The 24,660-nt window shown below is 34.0% G+C and overlaps 2 protein-coding genes across 5 annotated transcripts; both read left to right on the plus strand.

Annotated features, from left to right (window-relative positions):
- Positions 1-5,096: 5,096 nt before the first annotated feature.
- On the plus strand, positions 5,097-8,750 carry LOC131637426 (D-ribulose kinase-like). 4 transcript variants are annotated; one of them, XR_009294335.1, is made up of 6 exons: positions 5,097-5,310; positions 5,396-5,458; positions 5,741-5,950; positions 7,004-7,610; positions 7,766-7,883; positions 8,306-8,750. XR_009294335.1 is itself a non-coding variant. In XM_058908012.1 (4 exons), exons 3-4 carry the CDS (start codon positions 5,771-5,773, stop codon positions 7,268-7,270), a joined length of 447 nt encoding a protein of 148 aa, XP_058763995.1. In that variant the 5' UTR covers positions 5,097-5,310; positions 5,396-5,458; positions 5,741-5,770; the 3' UTR covers positions 7,271-7,611. The 4 variants fall into 4 exon arrangements, 3 of the variants coding, with proteins under 3 accessions (XP_058763995.1, XP_058763997.1, XP_058763996.1); XM_058908012.1 differs by lacking the exons at positions 7,766-7,883; positions 8,306-8,750 and having other exon boundaries at positions 7,004-7,611; XM_058908014.1 differs by lacking the exons at positions 7,766-7,883; positions 8,306-8,750 and having other exon boundaries at positions 5,097-5,285; positions 7,004-7,611.
- An 8,146-nt stretch (positions 8,751-16,896) lies between these two features.
- Positions 16,897-23,221, plus strand: LOC131637432 (uncharacterized). Its single transcript, XM_058908018.1, has 6 exons — positions 16,897-17,809; positions 20,083-20,168; positions 20,269-20,385; positions 20,727-21,542; positions 21,903-22,119; positions 22,253-23,221. Exons 1-6 carry the CDS (start codon positions 17,524-17,526, stop codon positions 22,837-22,839), a joined length of 2,109 nt encoding a protein of 702 aa, XP_058764001.1. The 5' UTR covers positions 16,897-17,523; the 3' UTR covers positions 22,840-23,221.
- Positions 23,222-24,660: the final 1,439 nt, after the last annotated feature.

Here is a 24,660-nt window from a genome sequence, read left to right on the forward strand (position 1 = left end):
TATTTGACAATAGTTTAACCATTATAAATATTTTATGAGGCCCTATTTAGCTACAAGTTAGCTGTGAAAATTTTGAGGCCCTGTACGGTAGCCCGTCTTGCACGCCCTCAAAGACGGTCATGCATTGGATGAATGTATCCAAATTACTTGATTCAAATATTAAAATTGTTTTGGGTCATTCACAAGGCCCAAGGAAAATAATTCAGAGACAAAACAAAGGAAGTGAACGTGGGGAAGAGGTGCTCCCTTGTTCTCGCCTAAAGCATGTAACTTCACCCCCTACGACATCATTCGTCACCCAAATCAATCAAACATATGTCCACACTACATTTTGTACTTCCTGTATACGGTTTTAACTGATCACACTATATAAGAGCGGAAGGGTGTCATTCTCAGGTATTAAAATCAATTTTCACTCTAACATTATTTCTCTTTTGCTCACTAATTTGAGCGTTGGAGTTCTAACCTTACAGGTCAGCCCTTTTTCCGTCGCACTAAAAGCTTTCTTCGTCGTACCAAGATCTCATTTTACCGCTCATCAAACATTCTTGTTCCATAAAAAAACACTGGTTTTGTGTGTGGGACCCGAAATCTAATTCCCACAAATTTTCACGTTCAAATGTCCTCTGATTAAGAGATTCATTTCTCTTTTCTTAAAAGGTTCAGATCTTTGTTTCTTGATCTTATTTTTTGAAGTTTCAACTTTCTCCTTCAATAGATCCATCCTCATATTCATCAAGTATGATGACATCCTATGTGCATTGGGTACCACCGAACAAACATCACAAATGAACTTAATTAAGAAATCAGTGCATAAGAGCTCACAAGAAAGAGCGAAGTTGGAAAGATGAAGAAGAGGATCTTTTTTGGGTCACAAATGTAAAAAAAATGATGCTTCATAAACCTTTTATGCATGTCTTAGCCACAAAGGACCGTACAATCCACTGCACACTATCAATGATTAAGATGTCATTGAAAATTGTTCGAAGTACTCGAATATCCTAAGATAAAGAATGTTAGAATATTTTATATTTAAATATTATTTAATTATTATATATATATATATATATATATATATATATATATATATATATATATATATATATATATATATATATATATATATATATATATATTAGCCATTTATAAAAATTAAGAGTTTTAATAATAAATTTAAAAATACTAACTAGATTTTTATTTAATAATTAATTAATTAATTAAGTAAATAAAAATTCAAATATGAGTGGATGTGAGAATGACCCATTTTAAAATAATGAGAATCTTAATTGGTTATTACTTTGTAAATAAGCTATGATCTTCAATATAGTGATCTGCAAGCAAATTATATCTTTCTTCTATCGGAAGAGTGTTTAAGTCTTTAGGAATACATGATAAAGAAGATCCACAAGTCGAGACGTATTTGTCACTTGTCTCTGCACTTTTGTTGTGTTTCAGAATTACTGTTGTCAGTGTCTATAAAAACTTTATTCTTGAATTTGTTATGGTATTCCTATAATTCTAAATAGATCAATATTTAGTAGATCCTAAAATTTCATGCTCAAAATGTTTGTTCCGCTCTCATCTTAAATTATTATTATAGTTTTAAATTTTAATCTTAATATTTTAACTATTAATTACTAAATTAATTATAATAATTGGTATCAGATGTCTTCCTATTTGATTTACTAAGATGGTTTGTGGTTAGTGCCTGAAACCATTTATACATTTGTTAATGCATTTTTTTTCTTACAAATTCATGGAAGATTTGATATATATTTACTATAACTATTTTGAGAGATTTAAATCATGAAATAATATATATATCGATCGTTGCATTTTAAAGGTAATGTGTTTTTTTTAATGGTTATTGGCAAGATAGAAAGAAACGAAAAAAAACCCAAATACGTGGTATTATTTTCTCTGTGTGTTAATTTTAACTTTCTTATTGTTGGTCGTAAATTCAAGAAACAATTATTGCCGTTATTTATTTATATTGTTTCATTTATTATAATTAAAAATAATCTCGGTGACATGTTTTGATTTAGTTTTTTTTAATAAAAAATTAATAATAGTAAATTATGATAAATTCTTGTATGTGTCTAAAGACTAGTATTCTTTTTTAGAGTTAAAAGGTAGTGGACTAACACTAAAGCTATCAATTAGCTATATCATTAAATTATTTTTTTAAATAAAAGAGTGATTTAATTGGATACATGATAGTAATTGATTGACCGTGTAAAAACATTTTATATTTTCAGTGTATCACCCTGTTTTTTTTTTATTGATTAGAGGGCTAAAAGTTTGAAAATAATAAATTACAAGCAAATAATTCTAGGAGTGCTAACACAATTCTCATATGCTATGAGAACATGTTTGAAATTCTCAGGACACTCAACAAACAAACTATACTATTGCTCCTTCAAGGAGAAACTGTACTTGGCTAACGCGTCAGCCAACTAATTTGCTTCTCTGTGCACATAAGTGATTTTCACCTCTCAATCCAACTCCCACAAACTAAGAATCTTAGACACGACATTGTATACCTGAAAATATTTCGTACATGCACCTACGGAACAAATAAACTTTAAAATAAAACAATGTATTTTCGGAGATACACCTCTAAAACAAAAGAAGGCCAAAGAGGGGATTAAGAGTTTCTCAAAATTAAGACATTGTATATGATATGAAATAAATATTAGATAAAAAATAAATAAATAAATTTTGATTTGATTTAGACTATGAATCTTCTTTTTCTTTTTTTTTTCTTTTCTCTTCTCACCTTCACTAAAAACAAGTGTAATAAAATTAACAAAAATTAATAAAAAAAAAAAGAAGAGAGAACATATTAAAGGGAGATAAAAATAATAGTGTGATTGTGAAGGAGATAGTTGAAAAGAAAAAATTAAAAGTGACGATTCAAATTCTAAACTATTAATTCCCTTCTCTCGGAATAAAATTCATTTCTAAATTCCATTTTCATATACAACTTTTCTAATAGTACTTGTGAAACAAGAGATCGTAACTCCACACCTGATTGACCACATATGTTGTTTCAGTGGGCCCTTATTAACATTGATGTGTGTTTTTATTTTCTTGATTGGTTAGCAAAAGATTGTAAAGGTTAGGTATTACTAAGTAATATTTGTGTGTATATATAATAATATATTTATGATTTGAAATCTATATAATTTACTAAATTTATAACTAATCGTACAGAGGTTTTGGTCGATAATAAGTGCATGTTTCTGAATCATTAGTAGATAAGCCAAGTGGTGGTTTAATGTGCATGTTTGGGTAGCAATTGAGTGTGATCCTTAAACTTAGTTTGTATCAAATGAACGTGCATTGCCCCTATTGTTCAAATTCACTTTGGGAGCTCTAAATGAGACACAACAAGATAATATATCTCTTTCAATGAATAAATGTAGCCTCTAAGAAAATGATTGGAAGAAAGAGATGTTATTTAGACACACAAATTGACATCATACACCAATACTAAGAATGATTGAAAGAAAGAAATTGACATCATACACCAATTAAGTACAGTTTGTATTTATTCCAGCATGTAAGAGAATATTAATGGTGTGCTTATAAAAGCCACCGTATAAATTTAGTATGTTGGTGTAAGTTTTTGGTAGATAGAATCAGGGTGTATTTTCATGTTAAAACTGATCAAAGAGATGTGACTTGCAAGAGTGAGTACATTGTATCAGCTATGACTTATAATTGAAAGTAGGATGAAGAAAATAATCAGGAAGATATGAATATGGATGATATTAAACAAGAACAAGATACCACTTGGATGCAAGCTAATGAAAATCAAGGATGGAGACCATGGCCACAACCAAGTAATGAATACCAGGAGTATGAGAGCGGTTACCAAGATTATAGCTCAGGCTTACAAGGTAATGATTATGTTGTATTAGCTATGCTTTAGAGCATGCAGATCAAACATGATGAGTGGTATGAGGAGCAAATGGTTTGGCGCAAAAACTTTCAAGAAACTTAAGACGAACGATATAGAAACATGCAAGAACATTTGGCTTCTTAAGATGCTAACTTTGAGATCTTTGGATCCAATACTACTGCACAACTTTAGGCTACTCATAATAACATTCGTGAAAACAATGCTCCCATTTAGACCAGGATCAACATCACAGTGTCTTTGGGTGTTCAGAATCATAAAGAAAGCATGCAGTTCTATCAGGACATGCGTGATTCAATGGGCCATGGTGGAAGACTATTTCGAGGAAACTATATGGGTCATTAGAGCTTGATGTCTCTTATCATTAGGAGGTATTTTCTGTTTGGAGTTCATGCATATTTAAATGTATTATCTTGCATCTTGCATCTTGCATATCATATTTTATTTTGTTTCAATTATGTTTTATGTATTAAGAACAATGTCATTTCTTTGAAGTGCTTGTGCCATGGTTTTGTTTATCTGGCCTATTATGACAATTAAGATAAATGACACTACAAAAAAAATGCCATATTGTGACACTCATTTCTAGTGATGGTTAATTATTTGTCACTAAATATCACTTTTACCTACAGTTTTACTCTATCACTAATATTTGTCACGAAAGACCACTTTTACCTACAGTTTTACTCTATCACTAATATTTGTCACTAAATATTACTTTTACCTACAGCTTTACTCTATCACTATTGTCCTACTAGACAAAAAAACATAAAATTGATTTTTACTTTAAAGCAATCAAAATTAACTTTATATTTTAAAAAAATATTACTATTTTCATTAAAAATGCTTTAATTATTTATGATAACAAAAATTAAAATAATTTTTTTGATTTAAACAAAAATTAATTTTGCTCACAAAATAATTTTTAACAAAAATAAATTGTAGATTGTAAAAATAAAAAATTATTTTAATTTATTCTCACCATAAAAAATTTTATTTACTACTAAAATATCTTTATATTTAATACATTTTTCTTTTTATTTATATTTATACTCTTTTTCCTTTTATTTGTATAACCTTATTTAAAAAAAAAATAATTTTTACAAAAACTAATTATAGATTGTAAAACAATTAGTATAGATAAAAAATTATTTTATTTTATTCTCACCATAACACCGAAATCGAACTGTTCCTCACCCTAAATCGAAAACGTTCTTCACCCCAAAATCAAAAATGTTCTTCACATCTGAAATCGAAAATCGTTCTTCACACTGAAATCGAGAATCGTTCTTCACCCTCAAATTGAAAATGTTCAATCGTTCACACAAATCGTTGACAAAAATGGTTCAATCACTGTGAGGTTCCTTTTTCATCTTTCATTCACTGTGAGTTTCAGATTCCTTTTTCAATCACAAAAATGGTTTTCCAATTCTGAAACTCATCTATCTTATCTTTCATTTTCATATTCAGATATAGAGTACATTGGGGATTTAGAACCAAAAACTGATCCGAGTTTCATATCTTCAAGTTCAGGTGATTTTATATTTTGTACAAGATTCGGTACGTGAATGAGAAAATTTATTTGTTTGTCTAATTTTTCAATTAGGTTTGTGATTTATTACTTTAGCACTTTGATGCTTAGAGGATTTCTTGGTGTCATAGAATGGTAAAATTTAGTTACAGCTTTTGGTTTTAGGCAAACGAGTGTGTTTTGTAGCAGTTTTTGGAATCTCTTTGCTGGGAGTGCAATTAAGAGAAATTTTTGTGTATGCAAATGGAAGACATTTGATAGATTTACTTAAATATTCTGAGCAGGTTTTGACTCATCGATCAGGCTCACCTGCAATGCTGTCACTTATATATTCAGAAATTCTGAAAATGCTTCGATTGTGGGGCCTTTTGTATTTTGATGCTGAAATTTACTACCCTCATGATGTTCTGAATGTTCCAAAAGGATACCATAAGCTGAAAAGCAAGGAATCAGACCAAGCACACATAATGACATCAGGGAACTTATTGGTTGAGGTAATATTTGATTACTTGCTTTTCTTTTACTTCTACTACTTTTGGTATCTCCTTTGCTAACATAAAAAATCATGTGCATATTTTTCCAGTTTTGGCATAAAATTTGCATCTGTATCATAAATTGAGTATAAGTGCTGCCATTTAGGCATGGCTGTCTATTGACTCTTAAATGTATATGGAAAAAGAAGGTTCTTGTGATGACAGTAGATTTGCCATTCTGTAAATCATTTTGAAACAAAAAAGAAGGTTCTTCTTCAATGTATATGGAAAAATGAGATTGGAGCTCCTAGTTTTTAGACCCTTCCATAGCATATTCTGCTATATGTTAGAAAGTGTGTTGTTAGGATTATTCTTGGCTTTGTTAATTTTCCTTTAGCACTCACTCATGTTAGTCTATATCTGCAGATCTTAAATAATCTGAAACATGCATTCTGGCCTTTTCATCATGATCATACAAAAACCTTATTCTTAAGGGCAACACATGCCGCTAACTGACAGATCTGATTTTGTTGGAGAAAGTTACTTTATATAATGCCTTTCTTCTCTTCTATTTATCTATTGTAATCTATGAAACACAAACACCGGACACGATACCGACACTAACACGCTGAAAACGGTAATATTTTAATTTGAAAAGAAAAAAAAATTGAACGAAATCACAAGTGTCGGTTTATTCACACCGACACTCACACATAAACGGTTAGTTTGTTTTGTTGCATGTTGATGACCATTGAAACTTTATCAAGTAGACACAACTGAGGTTTTCAATCATAGTCTCATTAATATATGTCTCATTAATAACCTCACATCCTTACATTTCATCCACCAAGTACTATTTAAATGTATCCTTGTCTACAAAAATACTATTCCAAATGCACTTTGGTTCAATCATGAGATAAGTTGTGGAGTTTCTGTAGGCTCTTTGTTCCAATGGTGGGGTTCTTATTAACTCCAAAGCTTATAAACTTACCACCCCTTTAGATCCACCATTATGGATGCTCTGACCGCATTAGCTTTTCTGACTCAGTTTTTTTCCTCATAATGCTTGAATAGGTCACTTCATTGGGTTCAACACTTGCTATTAAACTATTAAGCAACACAAGAATTGAGGATTCTCGGTTTGGGGTGTATAGTCATCGCCTTGATGATAAATGGCTTGTTGGCGGTGCTTCAAACACTGGTGGAGTTGTTCTTAAACAGCTATTCACCGATGATCAATTAAAGAAACTGAGTGAACAAATCAATCCCTCACAATCATCTCTTCTGGACTACTATCCTCTTCCAAAAGCTGGTGAAAGATTTCCAATTGCATATATTTAAGCTTACACTGCCAACTATAAGTGCTTAATTTATTTCCATGGTTAAATCATTGCAATATGCTACAAGTGTATGTGATGATAACCAGTTGTCTAATTCATATTTTGCTTCAATTGCCTTAATGGAACAAATATTATTCTCCTTTTCAGGTTCACAAAGAGTGCAGCCTCCTGTACCATCACATCCAACTGAGATGGATGGTGTCCCAAAAATATCTTTACCTGTTTTTGGTCTCGCCTCATACAAGTTCAAGGGACCCCTGTGGACTCCAAGTGGTGGATACGAGCGCCAATTATCCAACTCTCTTTTACATAATGCTGATAAATGGTTAAGGCTGCTTCAGGTCAGTCACCCAGATTTCCTGTTTTTCAGCCGTTGATTGCGTGAACACGGTTCACGCATGTAACTGCTTAAGAATTGGTCCTGCATCCTCCCCCGGCCCAATTCTTAGATGTTGTACTTTATGAAATCAGAATTAATCACCTTTTTGACATGAAGGAAAAAAGAAAAGGTATACAAGATGTTAAGCTCTCTCCTCTGTAAGCTCTCTCCTCTGTACCGTTACCAGGGAGAAATCCAAGATCACTGTTACCTCTGACAGCAATTTCTCCAAAAGGTAATTCCTTTTCCAACTGCGATTTTATGTGGTGTTTTTTTATATATTAAACTCTTGCATTTATGTAATGTTGAATCATTGTTGAACTATGTTCTACTTTGATTTTATGAGCTACCATTGATCTGTGGCTAGTTTAGTCTATTGCACTAATCTTTTTCCTGGCTATTGGTTACCTCCGTGTAATTGATTTTTCTGTTGTGTGTTACCAAAACTAATTCATTGAAGGTTATCTTGTTGGCCAAAGGAGTGCTTTCTTGAATTTACCTTGCAATTTATTTGTTCTATATTGAAGTTATGATACCTTGCAATTTATTTGTTTTATATTGAAGTTATGATAACAATTTTGGACTATACTCGAAACATCTTGTGTTGATTAATTTGAACTAATTCATTTTGATTTGATAACATCTCATTGGCTGCAGGTATTTGAAGTACCTGACAAAGAAGTATTTGAAAAAGCATTATGTCAATAGCTTGAATTTGAATATAAACTGAGTTGTATCCTTCTCTAGAAGGTGTGTGATATTGTTATGCATAGTTTATTTAGTTTTGTTTGCATATTGATCAGGAAAAATTTAGATGCAGATACATGGAAGTGAAGATAGCAGGACTTTCAAAGTTATGGATACATCAACATACAAATATAAAAAAAAGGATTTTTATTTTATTTTATGTGAAAATTCAAATATAGAAAATAATAATATGGAGTTGGATATATACTAAGATGTTAAGGATATGATTTATTTTGTAATTAGTTTTTATCAATATAATATGAAATCAATCTTTCTATATTGAACTATTTGAATTTATTTAATAGAAAATGGTATAATAGTTTAATTTTAGTTATTTAGCTTTGTCATGGTTCAAAATGTAATGGAAAATATTTTAAATGAATAACTTTTATTTAAATAGTAATATTTCTCAATTATATTAAAAATTGAATTTATAAATTTATTATATTTTTATATAATAAAAATTATATTATTTGAAGTTCTAGTGACAGCTAAAAGAAAACAATCCGTAGCTAGAGTTTCTATTATTTCTAATACTAGCAGGAAAAAACTTAACCGTAGCTAAAAGTTATTGTGACATTTAATTTGGTGTCACACTACACCCCCTTAAAGTTGACGCCAAGTGTGGGTGTCACTCAAAGTCCAATAGACATTTACCTACAGATTATTGACTTTTAGTGACACTTTTTGAGTGTCACCGAAAGTTAATTTTCTTATAGTGTGAGTGTCTTATTATCATATAGTTTGCTTATGTCCGACCTTTCTCTGTTTATTAGCTTTGCATAATTCCGTGCGTATGGGAGCATGTGTGTTTGCGCTCTTACTTTTGTAAACCGCCTCTGTGCGCTCTTACGTATGGGAGCTTGTGTCAATCTTGATACTTCTCATTATGTGCTTTGTCTTTTTTCGATGTTGACAAAGGGGGAAAAGAAAAAGGGAAGATGGATGCATATATTCAGGGGGAGCCTTCATGAAGACACGAAAAGCATCATCAAAAGACTTGAGTTTTTCCATCATCAAAATATGGGAGGATGTGAATGCATTTGCTTGTTAGATGATATTTTGCATGATGTCAAAACTAGGATCAATTTAGCTTTTCTGTAAATTGAACGGTGTCTCTGAGTATAAGTTTGCACCCTTGCATTAGAAGTCATTGGGAATCTTAGAAAGCATATAGAACAAGTTTGAAGTGGTTGTCATCTAGTACAATGCATGAAAAATCACATTTTGCACAAAAGTCACTTGCATGTGTCGACACATACGTGTTTCGTGTCGGCACATGTCCTGATGTATTGAAGTTGTGTCAACACATACATGTTTTATGTCGGCACATGTACTGATGCATTGAAGTTGTGTCGATACATATGTGTTTCGTGTCGACACATGTACTGATGTATTGAAGCCTGTTGCTTCTAGAATCATGTGTCAGCTCATGCCGCAATTCAGGTCGACACGTTCTAAAGAAAATTTTCTGTGTCGGCACATACGAACTTTAGGTCGACACATGTGCTGCAGTTGTAAAGCATGTAGAATTCTATAACTTCGTGTCGGCTCATAACCAGTATAGGTCGACACGTGCATCAATGTCCACCATCATGGGTCGACACACACACCACACACACACACACATACATATATATATATATATATATATATATATATATATATATATATATATATATATATATATATATATAATACATGCATCATTTCCAACTTGATGAAACTATAAACACTAACTTGATTGCTCTTCATCTTCAACCTCTCATCTATGCATACTCACAAACAACGTATACATGATCATTCATTGTTTGGGTGCCATCTATACTTGGTTGATAATATTCAATTTAGGTTTGTTATAACCCAAGGTTGGGTTGAGAATCTAGGGGGTTTCATCAGAAAAACTGTGAGGGTTTTTACTCCAAGATCAAAGTGAAGATTTGTGGATTTTCGACTAGATTTACGTAATTGGATTCGATCGAGTGAAGAGCTTTGAAGAATTGCGGTATCTTGCAAAGGAGTAGCATGAGACGGTGAATCAATTGGTAATCTTGGGATAACAACAAATCATAATTTGTATTCGACGCGTGAAAGCTTTGAAGAACTACAGTATCTTGTAAAGGATTAGCGTGAGAAGGGGAATCAATTGGTGTTTGTTGGGTGACTAGATCAAACTCATACCAAGGGAAGAAAAGTGCAAGGATCAACATCAAACATAGGATTTGTAAGGTTGAATTGCTTGACATCTCTTGTAAAAAAAATTTTATAGTAAAATTGATATCTCAATTCCAAATTAGAATTGAGGAAGACGTAGCCGTAGCGAGAACGATCAGTGAACTGCCTAAACAAACTCTTCGTGTCCTCTCTCTCTATCTATCTATCTATTTATTTTTCTCGCACTTAAATTTCCATTATCAAATTGTTTAAACACATTGATTGAGCGATTGATTCGTTGAAAAATTTTAGAAGTTCATCTCGAATCTAAGTGGAAAGACTCAAGCCTTCTCATCTCTTCGACTAAAGAAGGAAGGTTTCGAATGAGGACAAGCACAACAGAAGGCTTTTGAAAAAATCAAGGATTATCTTGTTCGTCCTCCAATTATGTCACTGCCTTGTAGAAGTAAAAGTATGAGGTTATAAATTTCTCTGCGTCGAATGTAACTATAGGGATTATGCGTGTTCAAGAGGATGAAAATGGAATCAAAAGATCCATTTATTATCTTAGTTGAGTCCTTAATGATGAAGAAACTAGATATAGTATGTTGAAAATTTGTGCTTGTATCTGTATTTCTCATGTACCAAATTGAAACATTACGTAAAGCTTGTTGACGTGTATGTTTCGTCTCATTTTGATATAATAAAACACGTGCTTTCAAAGCCAATTTTGCATAATCGAATTGGGAGATGGGCACTGGTTTTAACTAAATACTCTTTGACCTACATGCCTTTAAAAGCTATGAAAGGGCAAGTGGTCGCAGATTTTATCGTTGACCATGCTTTGGTTGAAATTCCCCAAAACTTTGTAGAACCTGAACCTAGGAAATTATATTTCGATGGTTCTAGTCATAGATAAGGGACTGGGGTAGGAGTTCTAATTATTTCTCCTAACAAAATTCAAATACATGATATAAGGTCTTTGCTCAAACAATGTCGTTGAATATGAAGCCTTGATAACTAGCCTTGAACTCTTGTTGGATTTAGGGGAAACTAGAGTCAAAATAAGTGGTGACTCTAAACTGGTTGTCAAACAGATAACTAGGGAATACAAATGCGTCAAAGAAAATTTGATTATGTACTTCATGATAGAGAATAGATTTCTACGAAAATTCGAGTACGTAAACATTAGGCATAAAGCTCGACTTAAGAATAAAAAGGCTAATAATTTATCCCGAATTGCTTCTAGATATAAAGTGTCAAAAGAAAAGTTAGAAGATTTGATTGAAGTTTGAGGAAAAGTAATGGCAACCAGGTTATCCCCATCAGATTTAGAGATGACAAAGCTAAGTTATGCAGACGGATTTTTTTTTTGAAATATTGGTTGTTGATATCTTAACAGATGCATATTGGAGAAAGCCAATGGTGGGTTATTTGGAGAACCCAACATCATCGGCAGAGCAAAACAATCAGGTATCGTGCTCTGAGTTATACTCTTATGGGAAACAAATTGTTCAAAAAGATACCTAAATGAATTTTTCTCAAATTTCTTAGCGAGGGTGAGGCATATTTAGCCCTCGCGAATGTCTATAGTGGGGCTTGTGGAGCTCATCAAGTTGGTCACAAAATGAAATATTTGTTGTTTTGACAAGGAATGTACTGGCTTACAATGTTAAAAGATTTCATCGAGTTTGCTAAAGGTTGCCAAGAGTGCCCGATACATGAAGGCATTCAACATGTTCCTGTGAGCGGATTACACTCCATAGTGAAACCTTGTCCCTTCAGAGGTTGGGCATTAGATTTGGTTAGGGAAATTCGACCAACTTCGTCTAAAGGTCAAAGATACATCTTAGTAGGTATTAATTATTTCACTAAATGGATCAAAGATATACCTTTGGTAAATGTTGACTAAGAAGCGATTATTGAGTTTATCCAAAGGCATATAATTTACAAATTTGGAATCCCTGAGACTATTACAACTAATCAAGGACCAATGTTTACTGGTCGAAAAATACAAGAATTTGCTAACGAAGTAGCGATTAAGCTATTGACATCGACACCTTATTGGGCCCACACAAATAGTCTACTAGAGGCAGCAAATAAAATAGTGATTAGATTGATAAAGAAACATGTGGAAAAGAAGCCAAAGAATTGGCGTAAGACCTTGGATCAAATTCTTTGGGCTTGTCGAACGTCTCCTAAGGAAGGCACAAATGTTACGCTCTTTTGATTGACGTATGGGAATGTTGTAGTTTTACCCGTTAAAAAGTGTCTGTAATCAACTAGAGTTCAGAGGCAATAAGAAATTCCATCTGAGTTGTATAGGAATATGATGATTAACGAACTAGTTGATTTAGATGAAGAAAGACTAAATGCCTTGGAATTAATGAGAAGGTAAGAGAAGAGAGTAGATAAAGCGTATAATAAAAAGGTCAAAATTAAAACTTTTTCGACTGAGGATTTGATATGGAAAGTAATCATACCCATGGATTAAAGAGATAGAACATTGGGTAAATGGTCTCTAAACTGGGAAGGGTCATTTCAAATTGTCCAAGTCTTTTCAAATAATACTTATGAAATCGAAGAGTTAGCAGAAGATCGAAGACTCCTGAGAGTAATGGAAAATATTTGAAAAATATATAAACCTATACTTCAGGAAGTTAAAATGTCAACAAAATAAATGCATGTTCAAAATTAAAAGCCAAAATGGCTGAGTCATTCATGGCAACATTGTTTAGAAATTAAAGGCCACAAAATTAAAGATGATACACCACTTACTTTAATTGCAAAATTCATTCGGGAGAGAAGCATTCATTCGATTGTACTTCGTAGTAGACACCAACAGGCGACGCTCAATCACATATTTGTTAAGAGTCAGGGTGTCGATTTCGGTCCCCAATTTCTAGGCCCTTTCGACATGGTGGACACCCACCTTGATCTCTTCAGCAAGCTAATTTCAGTCAAATTGACGAATCTTTTCTTGACAAGCTTTAGCTTTTTGAATGTTGGCTTGCAACTCTTTGATTTGCTTCTCCCCATCAGAAATGTTGGTGGCACAAGTATCAAATTCTTATTGATTTTGTAAAAAAGACTTTTCAAAGTTTTCAACCTTGATGGTAGATTCAATGGCTGCATCTCATTCGACTACTTGGGTTTCCAGTTTCTTATCGATCTTGTTTGAAGCCTCTTGCTTACACAGAAGATTTGCAGTGACTTGCTCAACAAGAAACCCAAGCTCCATAATAACATCTGCAACCTCTGGGGAGTGAGTTTTTCAGCAACAACGTTAGGGCCAAGCAAAGGACCCATATACGCACGAGTCTCACCAGCAATAGTTAAAGGGATTAGTATATAGGATTGGTAAATTCTGAGTTTCTCTTCAAGAAGAGGCGGTTCAGGAACATATTCTTGGTTCCCCATCAACAAAGGAGTTGCTATCTGAGTTACCGGTGTTGAAAATCTTCTTTTTGATGACAAACTTTGTTATTATTGGTCTTCAAAGGCGCCATTGTTGGAGGTATGAAATGTGGAAGGTGAAATATGTGTTTGAGTTAACTTTCTGAAGAAAAATTGCAAGAAGAGATGAAGATTATGGATTCAAAGATGGAAAAGTTTCAAATGTTGAAGATGAGAGCTTATTTATAGAGGGTAAAGTCGTTCCAGTTTTCTCTTGGAAGAACAAAGGAAAAAGTTAGTGGGACACGTGTCTTCTTGGGAGAGGTTGGGTAAACGGTTACCCTTTTAGTGACCACCTTACCCCTAGAATATAGGAATGATAATGGTTGCAATATAGCACGTCTCGATGAGACGTTTTGGAAAAGTGGTCATTATGACCATAGCGCCACAACAGTAAGTATTGTCACGTCAAGAAGCTATAAAAATTGTCCCTTTCTCCACTCAGTCAAAAAAGACAATTTTGGGAGACAATTTTTTGGCTTTAATTTCGACGATCAAGAAGATATGATATGTCCTAGTAGAAATTAAGGAAATATTTGAGGAAAATAAGCTGCCTTCGACGAGTAAATTAGCTAGCGGAAAGGGCAACAATCTGGCAAAAAGATGGTCTTATTAACAAAATTATGGACTTAGAAGATTTTTAGATAATTCGAATATAAGTTCGACAAAGAGAATTTGAAATGAGGCTGATAACTATATGTTAGCCTTATCTGTTCCTTAAAAAGGACGCGTGGAGACTTATGGAAGGCGAAGCGCATGCAGACGAGAACATGTCATCCTCTAGAGAATAGACTGTTTGTTACCGTTAGTGTCGAAGTAGTATAAATAGGGGTCTTAGCATTAAATTTCTGGGTGTTTTATATTGTACCAAACTCAAAATCACTCAAAGTATCTAAGTGTTATTGAGAAAAGAGTTTCTAAGAACATGTACGTATGAAACACCCTATTTATTTCAATGACAATTTACTTGCATTAAAGCCATTTCCATTCAATTTAAATTCCAATCGAAGTTACAATTTTTGCTTTTACTTTTCATAAACAGTCTTTACAACATTTTAACTTTATTATTAACATCGAAGAAGTTAGTATTGAGAAAACCTTAAACAAAACTATACACATATGTCCTATGATCAATCTAGTCGATCCTGTAAGTAACCAAAGTATCAAATTTGAAAGACTAGCGGTTGTTTACCAAAATCCAAGGTAAATAGGATAACTATTGTCCGTGGTTGACAGTTTTAGGCTGTAAATTGCATTGTGAATTCGTTACACAACTTCTTCCAGGAATTAAGAGAGTTATCCTCTAAGGTCATGAACCACACCACAAGGGGCGTCCTCTGAGAGTTAACACAATTTTTTTTCATTTTATTGCACTATTAGCATGATGATAATCGATCATAATATCTATGTGCTCAATTTACTTGTTCGGATCCCCAGTTCCATTGTAGTTGTCAAGATTCAGAGGCTTTTCAAGAGAATAGGAAATCCTATAGTTAATAATGAGTTTTGAGAATATGTTCTTCAAACGGTGAAAGGGGTCATTTAATTGGGAACAATGTAATAAGGATCTTCTAGGTCAGAGATCTTCAAGAAGGGAGTTGTTGCCATCTTTTCCTCGCCAAACATGAGGGGGAGAGTTACGGGCTCGAGTAAAGCGACGTTCTAGCGATCTAGAATCCATCTTGTATTTTGTTGGGACATCACCAAGAATAACGTTATGCATAGCCCTAAGGTTGCCACCCTATAGCATCTTCAATTACGTGGTGACTCGCAACCGAGCTTTTTGTTGTTTTTATTTTACATGTAAGAGTCTCTCTTTTAAAGGTGAGCATTATGCGGTTGCACCAGATTATAATTTTTTTGTTATGAGTTCATTTGTTCTCTACATCCCTAATGTGTCTTGAAGGTGTTGAAGGCTTTGAAATATTTCTGGCTCATGTGTTTGTGTATGTAGTTAAGGTTGTTTAGAGGGTTGACATTGGAGTAATTGTTGAAAATGTTAGAAGGATGTTGAGATGATTGGACAGTCAAATTGAGTTGAAAGTTACTATTGATGGTTTAGAGGATTCGTGATTATCTAATTTTTAAAAAAAAAAACAATGAGACAACACAACTAAAAAAATATGATGAACTCAACTGAAATTTGGTAGGAATCATAGACGAGTCCCACAAATTGAACCATTATTCCGACATAAAACAAAAGATTGATGATGTGTTGATGAAAACCGTTATAAAAACTATCTCGAGAAACGAGAATCCTAAAAAGTAAAAACACATCTTAAGGAGTTTTAGTAAAAAAATATTTTATTAAAATATTGTACATGTTAATTTCTAATACTAATAAATAGTATACCATCCGGTCACTATTATAAGCAAAAAAGATGATCTAATTCTTGGTCACTATTATAAGCAAAAATCAATTATTACTAAATCATTTAATGCTGTAATTTCTAAGATACCCCTATATTTCATTTTCCAATACTTCATTAAATTTAATAAAGAGGATATTATAGTAAATTTAATCAATGTTTTTTCCGAAATCTAAAAAGTTAACTACACTTAATTGAATTTCTTAATAATCGTGAAAACCATTTTTTTTGCTTATAAATGTGACCGGAGGGTGTACATAAATTATCTTCACACTTCGGGATCACAATTCACAACTAGAGTTTGGTTAAAATCCTGGACTTCGGGAACAATAACCCTATAGAATCTTCCAATAAAAAAAACAAGACACATACAAAACACTATATACTCCCACTACCATGATGGAATCAAATGGTCAAAAAAGAATCACGAAAACGCCACGTGTCAAGAACAAACATGCATCTGCAACACCGGAATATCCCTCTCACAAAACACCGAAATCCCCATACTACCCTCCATGTTCCACCACTTCCTCCTCCTCTTGATTTCACGGCAAAAAAAAAAAAAAACACCGTTCTCTTCAGGTGAAGTTTTTTTTTTTTTTTTCACTCATCATCGTTTTCACTCTCTTCAACAACCCTATAAAACGATTCAACCATTTTCTCTAAACCCTCTTTTTCACCTTCCGAAAAACCATTTTTTTTCTCTCTTTCTCTCTTCCATTGCTTGAACCCCACTTCATAAAACAACCTGGGTTTTTGTTTCTCGTAACATAAACCTCATGACGTAGTACGATGAATGTGCCTTTCATGTTTCTTTGTTTTTTTGCGTTTGTTTTTATCAGGCCACATTGTTTGACTTCACTTCAAGTTTTTCTACCATGACGCTTTCTTCGTTTTTATTTAATCTTGATCATACCCTTTTGCCCCATTTCGTATAGCTTTTGAAAAAAACTATTTTTTTTCATTTGGGTTGTTGTCGGTTTGGTTATTTAGTTCAAAGTTTGAATTTTTGGTGTAGGGTTTTTGCTTTACTAGTATCAATTTGGGGTTGGTTTAGGGACAATCCATCGTTGTTTTTCGTTGTTGTTGTGGTTTAATGTGATAAAGTTTAGAGTGTTGTTGTTGTTGTTGGGTTTTGGGTTTTGAAGGATGTCTAGTGATGAGATTGATCCTGTTTTTGTTTCATGGGAGGAGCAAGTGATATGTCAAGAGCGTGGGAACCGAGTGATTCATTTTTACTTGAGACATGTGTCTGGGGATTCTGTGCTAGCTGTTGTTGGGACGGAGAGGAGTGTGAGGCACATGATGTATGTTGTTCCTCAACAGTTTTTGCAGGCTTATGGATCTATCAACGTTACTTATAAATGGAGGGCGAGGAGGGAGGTTGTGGACTGGCTTAATCATTTGGTTTCGAAGAATCATTCGCGTCGTGCAGGTAATTTGTATGATTCTCATGTGTTTTGATGTTTGTGAAAAAGTATTGTTTGTGGATTCATGTGTATGTACTGAATTGTGTTGTTTTTATGAATGAATGGCTTTTCTGTATACATGAGTTCATGTGCTCTTGTCGAATGCTACATTGATTTTTGTATCAACCACACAATGTACTTCTTGAAAGGGTTTTGTTAAGTCTGAGCTGTATGAATTTTATATGTCTTTGTTGGCAGCAAAAGAATTTTCCATGACGATTCATGACAACCTTAACGTTGATCCATGCAAAGGTTTTCAAGTGTGATTGCGTTTGTGGTTACGTAGAAACTATGGATAAATTGTGAACAAATGTGGTGTATGTAGTTGTGCTTGCAGTCGTGATTCAGTTGTGAATACCTCAAAAGCCTTTACGTTGTGGTTGTAATTGCGGTTACGGACAATTTTAGACCATGATCCATGCTACTAATACTCAATGAGGTTTTACGTTGGTTGTCCCATGTCTTCTATATAACTCATCGTAAAGATTCGGCTTTGGTTGTTTATTGATGGCTGCTTGCTTCAAAGTTGTTTTCTGTACATTTTGTTTCTTGAAAGGTGTTTTTCAATTTTCATAATCATGGCTCAGAGTGAGCGATGAAAAAATTTTGAAAATGTGAATTGATTTTGATTATTTGTTGACTGAATTTGTTTATTTTTGAATTAAGATAGCTATCATAATAAATGTTACATTTATATTCCTTGAGCAATATCTTATGGAATTTATACGCCATATTTGTAAATATTTGGTATTATGGCTGATAAATGATCACCATGTTAGCATCCATGCTTGTTGCATTCATGGTAAGTGGAATAAATGTGAGAGTTGTCGTGATTAGTTTTTTATTCTAGTTTATGGCATGTTGTTTTGTTTATGTGATTTATAAAATTGCGGATTATTTTAACAATCAAATATTAAGATTAAGAATGAGCAAGAGTGGAAGGTCGAGGTAATAATAAGAGAACTAGGGTTTTAGGGTTGAGGAACCTCTCGGAGCTAAATGTGACATAATACGTAAAGATCACGTGCTTGTAACGTGATATAATACGTAGAGATCACGTGCTTGTACATGACATAGTATATTAGATCACGTGCTTGTAACGTGACATAATACGTAAAGATCACGTGCTTGTAACGTGACATAATATGTAAATATGACGTGCTTGTAACATGACATAATACGTAAAGATCACGTGCTTGTAACGTGACATAATACGTAAAGATTACGTGCTTGTAACGTGACAATATGTAAAGATCACGTGCTTGTAACGTGACATAATGCCTAATGGTCACGTGCTTGTAAGGTGTTGTAATACGTTCTCTCGAGCAGTATTAAATCCCACCGACACGTTACTTTAAATCAGATCTGAAAACACTGGATTGCAAAATTTCTCAAGTCTGTGCTTCTTCGATACTGTCGAGGCCGTCGTTGTGATTATGGATACAGAGAGTACTATGGATACAGTGAGTATGGATACAGAGAGTACTATGGATACAGAGAGTACTATGGATACAGAGAGTAGTGAAGTAGAGATGCCTTTTAATCCCATACGTTGGATGCAACAGGAAATGGGTACTGTTCATTTTGTTTATTAACTTCCTAATCGTTCCATTAGTATTAGACTGTAATCTGTTATTGTGTTTTAGATCTGTGTTGTGTGTTCTGAATTTATGTCTGTGGATCTGTCAATTTTATTTCATTCCGTTTTTTATTCTCAATTAATGCATTAGACATGGTACGATATTTTGAATGAATCGATTAGATTTTGAAGATCAAACCCTAATAATTTTCTTTCTTGTTTTATTTACGCGAGTCTCGGATCTTGATGTATTGTTTAAGTTGCTGTGTTGGGTTTGTGATACCTGTATCCTGCGATACATGTGCGCCGTATCTCGACCCGATACAAAACTGAACCCAATCTATACAAATCTCTATTGTGTATGTATTTTGGATATGAATCTCAATTCATTATGATGAATCCCGATTCAGTTCAATGTGATAAATCCCGATTCAATCTAATGAATTGCTACCTAAACTTAGTGTAGTCAGCCGCTTTTTATGGTCAACTTTATTTGAGGCTCTTTTAATGTAAATCTCACTTGGAGGATTTTTGAAACGAATCTCCTTGTGATTTTTATCGATATTATTACTTTTTGCCATGTATTTTGTTTGCTACAACATGGTCTGTCAATCTTCTTTAACCGCTTTTATTCTGAGCAACCTCATTTTTTTCTGACAGATGCACTGCTGGATGGTTCAGAAAATGCTCTAGGACCAGGATCTTTTGATATGTACGCCAATAACAGAAAAATACCCGATAAACTGGTATAGAAACGACGACGAATAAAATCAACCTCTTATTAGTTCCCTTTGTATCTTTATATGACATGATTAATTCACCATGCCTGTGTTTTCTGCACTGCAGATTTCTAAGAAGCTGAAATTTCAAAGCTCGGATATTGAATGGTCAGGCAATGCTTGGTTTTGTGCTAAATCGCTGAAGCACTACACCGGGTTTGACAGGAAAGGGACAACCATATATGTAAGTAAACAAGTTGTTTTGCTGTTACATGTCTGTCATTTCCTTACATTCTCGTGGCCCTGTTTGGATAAACATCTTAATTAAGCGCTTATAGCATAAACACTTATCATGGAAAGCTTGTGAAACTGTTTTTATATATAATATTTTTGTAAGCTATCGTGGAGAGCTTGTGAAAAAACAATGTCATACACTATTTTCATAAACTCTCTCAAACAGTCTCACAGGAGCTTATGAGTATTTAAGCTCAAATAAGTAAATCCAAACAGGCCCTTGGTATCATTGACTTTTATTGTGATACAGGGGTAATTGTATGATTCTAAAATATTTCTTCAAATTTATAGGTTCATTCATTTGTATATATTATGGCTGAAGATGAAAATCCCTACCTTGGTTACTTGGAAGATATGTATGAAGACAAAAAGAAACAAAAAAGGGTCAAGGTAAGGTGGTTTCACCGCGGTCAGGAGGTTAAGCATGTGATTCCAGACCTTGATCTTGAAGAGGGTGAAGTTTTCATCACACCTAATGTTCAGGTGATCAGCGCCGAGTGCGTCAATGGGCCTGCAACAGTTCTGACTCCCAAGCATTATGAAAAATACAAAGCTGAGTTGCTGCCGAATACCTCTTTACCTGAGATTCATATATGCTTTAGGCAGCTTAAAAACAATAAGCTCAAACCCTTCGCACTTACTAAGCTGCGCGGTTATGGTAACCAGCCTATACTTTCGGGTTTGAACAGCCCTAGCCCTACTCTTTCCAAAAGAAAGACGAACTATCCAAAATTGGAAGATGGTGAGAACTTCACTCTAGATGATTCTTTGAGGTACGGCAGTAAGAAAAATAGAAATTCTGTGGAGTATTTGGTGCCTGAAAATGGTTCGTCCGGTCTTCAATACTCTTCTCCTGTGAATGAGATGTCAAAAGGTGAACCGAAATATCCTAGTCTGAAACTAAAACTGTCGAAAACAATGGGTGTTAAGGTTATGGAACCGAAGCCTGAACCGCCTTTTAAGGTCAACGATAAGATTGAGTTTCTCTGTCAAGATAGTGGCATTAGAGGATGCTGGTTTAGATGTACAATCTTGTATGCATCTCAGAAGAAGCTGAAGGTCCAGTATGATGACCTAATGGACGCAGATGATGAAGGCCTACTCGAGGTATGCATTGCCAATGCCTTATCTAATCTATCTATTGGCAGAGTAATTTTCTGTACTAGTATAGTATAAATAATGAGTATCTATGAAGCACGGACACAGACACTAGACATGACACCGTCACTGACACATCGTCACAGGTAATTGTTTGAAAAATAAATAAATTGAATGTAATCACAAGTGTCGGTGTCGTGTTGGCATCGATGTTTGATACAGACACAGACACCTTTTTTTCAGAGGTGTCAGTGCTACAAAGATGATTATGGTGAGTTTTGGGCTTAGAAGTCATATCATGTCACTAATTGTGTCCTAGTGAAGCTAGTGAAAGAATACGGTTCTCAACTCTGTTATTAATTTGTGTAGGAATGGCTCCCTGCATCCAGAGTGGCAAATCCTGACAAACTGGGCATGCGTTATTATGGCCGTTTAACCGTACGACCACGCCCTCCTGAATTTACTAAAGGTTGTACATTTGAGGTTGGAGCAGCAGTGGATGCCTGGTGTGGTGACGGATGGTGGGAAAGTGTTATAACTGCTGTCGATGTTTCTGAAGTTGGAACTTATCGGCTGTATTCCCCTGGTATGATTTAAATTACTCGGTGCCGTTTACTTGTAGTGTTTTCTGTTTTCATTTTTATGCTAAAATAAACAATAGTTAGTGAATCATCCTCTCCTTTTTATAAGACATCTCATGGTGATGTGATTCTCTTTAGGTGAGGAGAAGTATATGTTGGCCAAGAAGGACGAGATTCGGATTGCCCAAGATTGGATTGATGACAAGTGGGTTGATATATTGGGAAAGCCCGACATTTGCAGCATTATAGCTTCAAATACCGGTTCCCAGACCAAGCTGTCATCATCTAGCTCTGCAGTGGTCGATGGGTCAATGACTGGCAGTTCTGCAACATTAGAAAGTCCGTCGCCAGTTGCCAGAGTTGATGTTACTCCAAAGGTTGAGCAAGAATCATCTGGTTCCGAACCACTTCATTATGGCGGAATGAAGAGATTGACTTTGTGGAAACCACCACTCCATGCCATTCATGAAGATGAGGATATCGACCCTTCTGGCTTTGATGCTGATACCGATGAAGCTGATGATGAATTACTCAAATCCAAGGACGACTCTGGTAGTAGCAGTGACGATGACGGCGGTGACGGTGATGGTGATGGCACTGACAACGATGGTGATGATGATGCTGACAACTCTGGAGACGACAGCGTGGATAATTTTTCAATGGATGAAAAATTTGACTGTTCTGAATCGAAACTCGATGCAGCAGGATCGGTACATGTTACATGAATATAAGGTAGAGAGGTAAATGAGAGATTTCTTTCTCTTACTGATTATACTTAAATGTATATAATAATGAAATCAAACTTCAGGATAGCAATATGCAGAGGATCATGGTTGGTCAAAGGTTGTTAATTTAGATAACTGTAGTGTATAGCTTATGTTTTGGGTTGTTGATCTATGGTGTTTCGGTAGATCAACAATCGATAAGGCTTATACATATTTAGTTCATGTGGGTTGTTAGATGCAGAATTGCATGAATATCCGCTGAAACTTGAAACTGCGTATCAATGAGTTTAGCCCCCAAGGGTAAATTCTGTGTAACTTGAGATTAAGGTAGTTTTTACCTCTGACCATGAAGTACTATATAAGGATTTTTTTATCTGGATAATTTTGCATCTGTGCTTATTAATGGCGATATGTAACTATCATATCGACAATGTGTTTCTGTCGTTGTTGCATGAGATTAATGGTGTATTCGCAACCGTGCGCTGTGATCTCCATCAATCATGTGGTGGGATTAATGTTGTGACTTGGAGCTTCATTGTGAGGGTGCTATTGTAACACCAACACTTTTGAAAAAATATGTGTTCGTGTTAGTTTCGGTGTCTGAAACTGACACCGATATTTGTGATTATGTTTAATTGATTCGTTTTTAAAATTATTATCGGTGTCGATGTGACAAGGTTGGCGTCGTGTTTCTAGATTATTGCTAATTTGCACGGCACACAAGTTATTTTAAGAATGTATGTTTCTGAAATGATGTTGAGGTGTGTGGAAAGGAGTCTCTTCAACATAAAATTGATTGGTTTTTTAGTTACACTTTTAAAATATCCACTTAACCCCAAATACATGAATTTGATTTTAAACTTGTGTGAATTTGGTTCATGTATAAAATGTTAGCTTTTTGTGGTATAGGTGATATTTTAGGTATGTAACTTTAAAATGTTCACAAGTTTAAGAGGGTACTGATAGCAAATTGAAAAGGTTTGTTTAATATGGTTTACTTTTTCGTGGGGTATGACAAAGGGTTTAAGTCTTTTTCATCTAATATGTCTTCGTGGGTGCAGGCATAAACATAAATTTTTGTATTTTTGTATTGTTTAGACTAAAAAAAGGTGTAGTGTCTGTGGGTCTGTCCTGTCCGTCACACCTTATTTATTTTACCGTCACACCTTATTTATTTTACGGGATGAACTAAGGTTTTATTTTAGAGGATGAACTAAGGTTTAAGTGTATGCCCTACACAATGCCTGTCTCATCCAGTTCTGGTTTTTAACTGGACTTTTGTAGGACCGGTCTAAATAAGGCAAGGCAGACATGTCCGATTGCCACTCCTAAACGGTGGTTGGGACGAATAGTTTCATCATCTTAATACAAGATTTTCTATAAATTTTATGGGTGTTAGAGTGTTGTAACAATTGTAATTTTATTTTTTTTATCTTACATGATTATTCTTACGCTTAATTATATAATATGAGAGAAAATAAAATAGGGTATGTATAGTTAGAAAGAAGTCATCAAAATATATGAAAGTTTACAATTGAGTTTTTTTTAATTAAGTTGTTATCGGTCTAAAATCTATATTACCTTATCTCTTCAAGTCTTATGTTTTCTCCACTAAACTTGTTTTATTTATATTCGAGAGTTTAATATTATGAAATTGGACAAAACAAATAGGGAGAGGAAAAAACGACTTTTTATTTTCTTTTATAAAGAATGAGACAATTTTTTTGTTCCGAACACATTATAAACTTTTTCTCATATGGCACTTTAGGGTTCAATGTCTAATTATTTTTCATTTTCTTTAAATGTAATATTAATACATCT

This window comes from Vicia villosa, unplaced genomic scaffold, assembly GCF_029867415.1.
Source record: "Vicia villosa cultivar HV-30 ecotype Madison, WI unplaced genomic scaffold, Vvil1.0 ctg.001992F_1_1, whole genome shotgun sequence".
In the NCBI taxonomy this organism is placed as follows: Eukaryota; Viridiplantae; Streptophyta; class Magnoliopsida; order Fabales; family Fabaceae; genus Vicia; species Vicia villosa.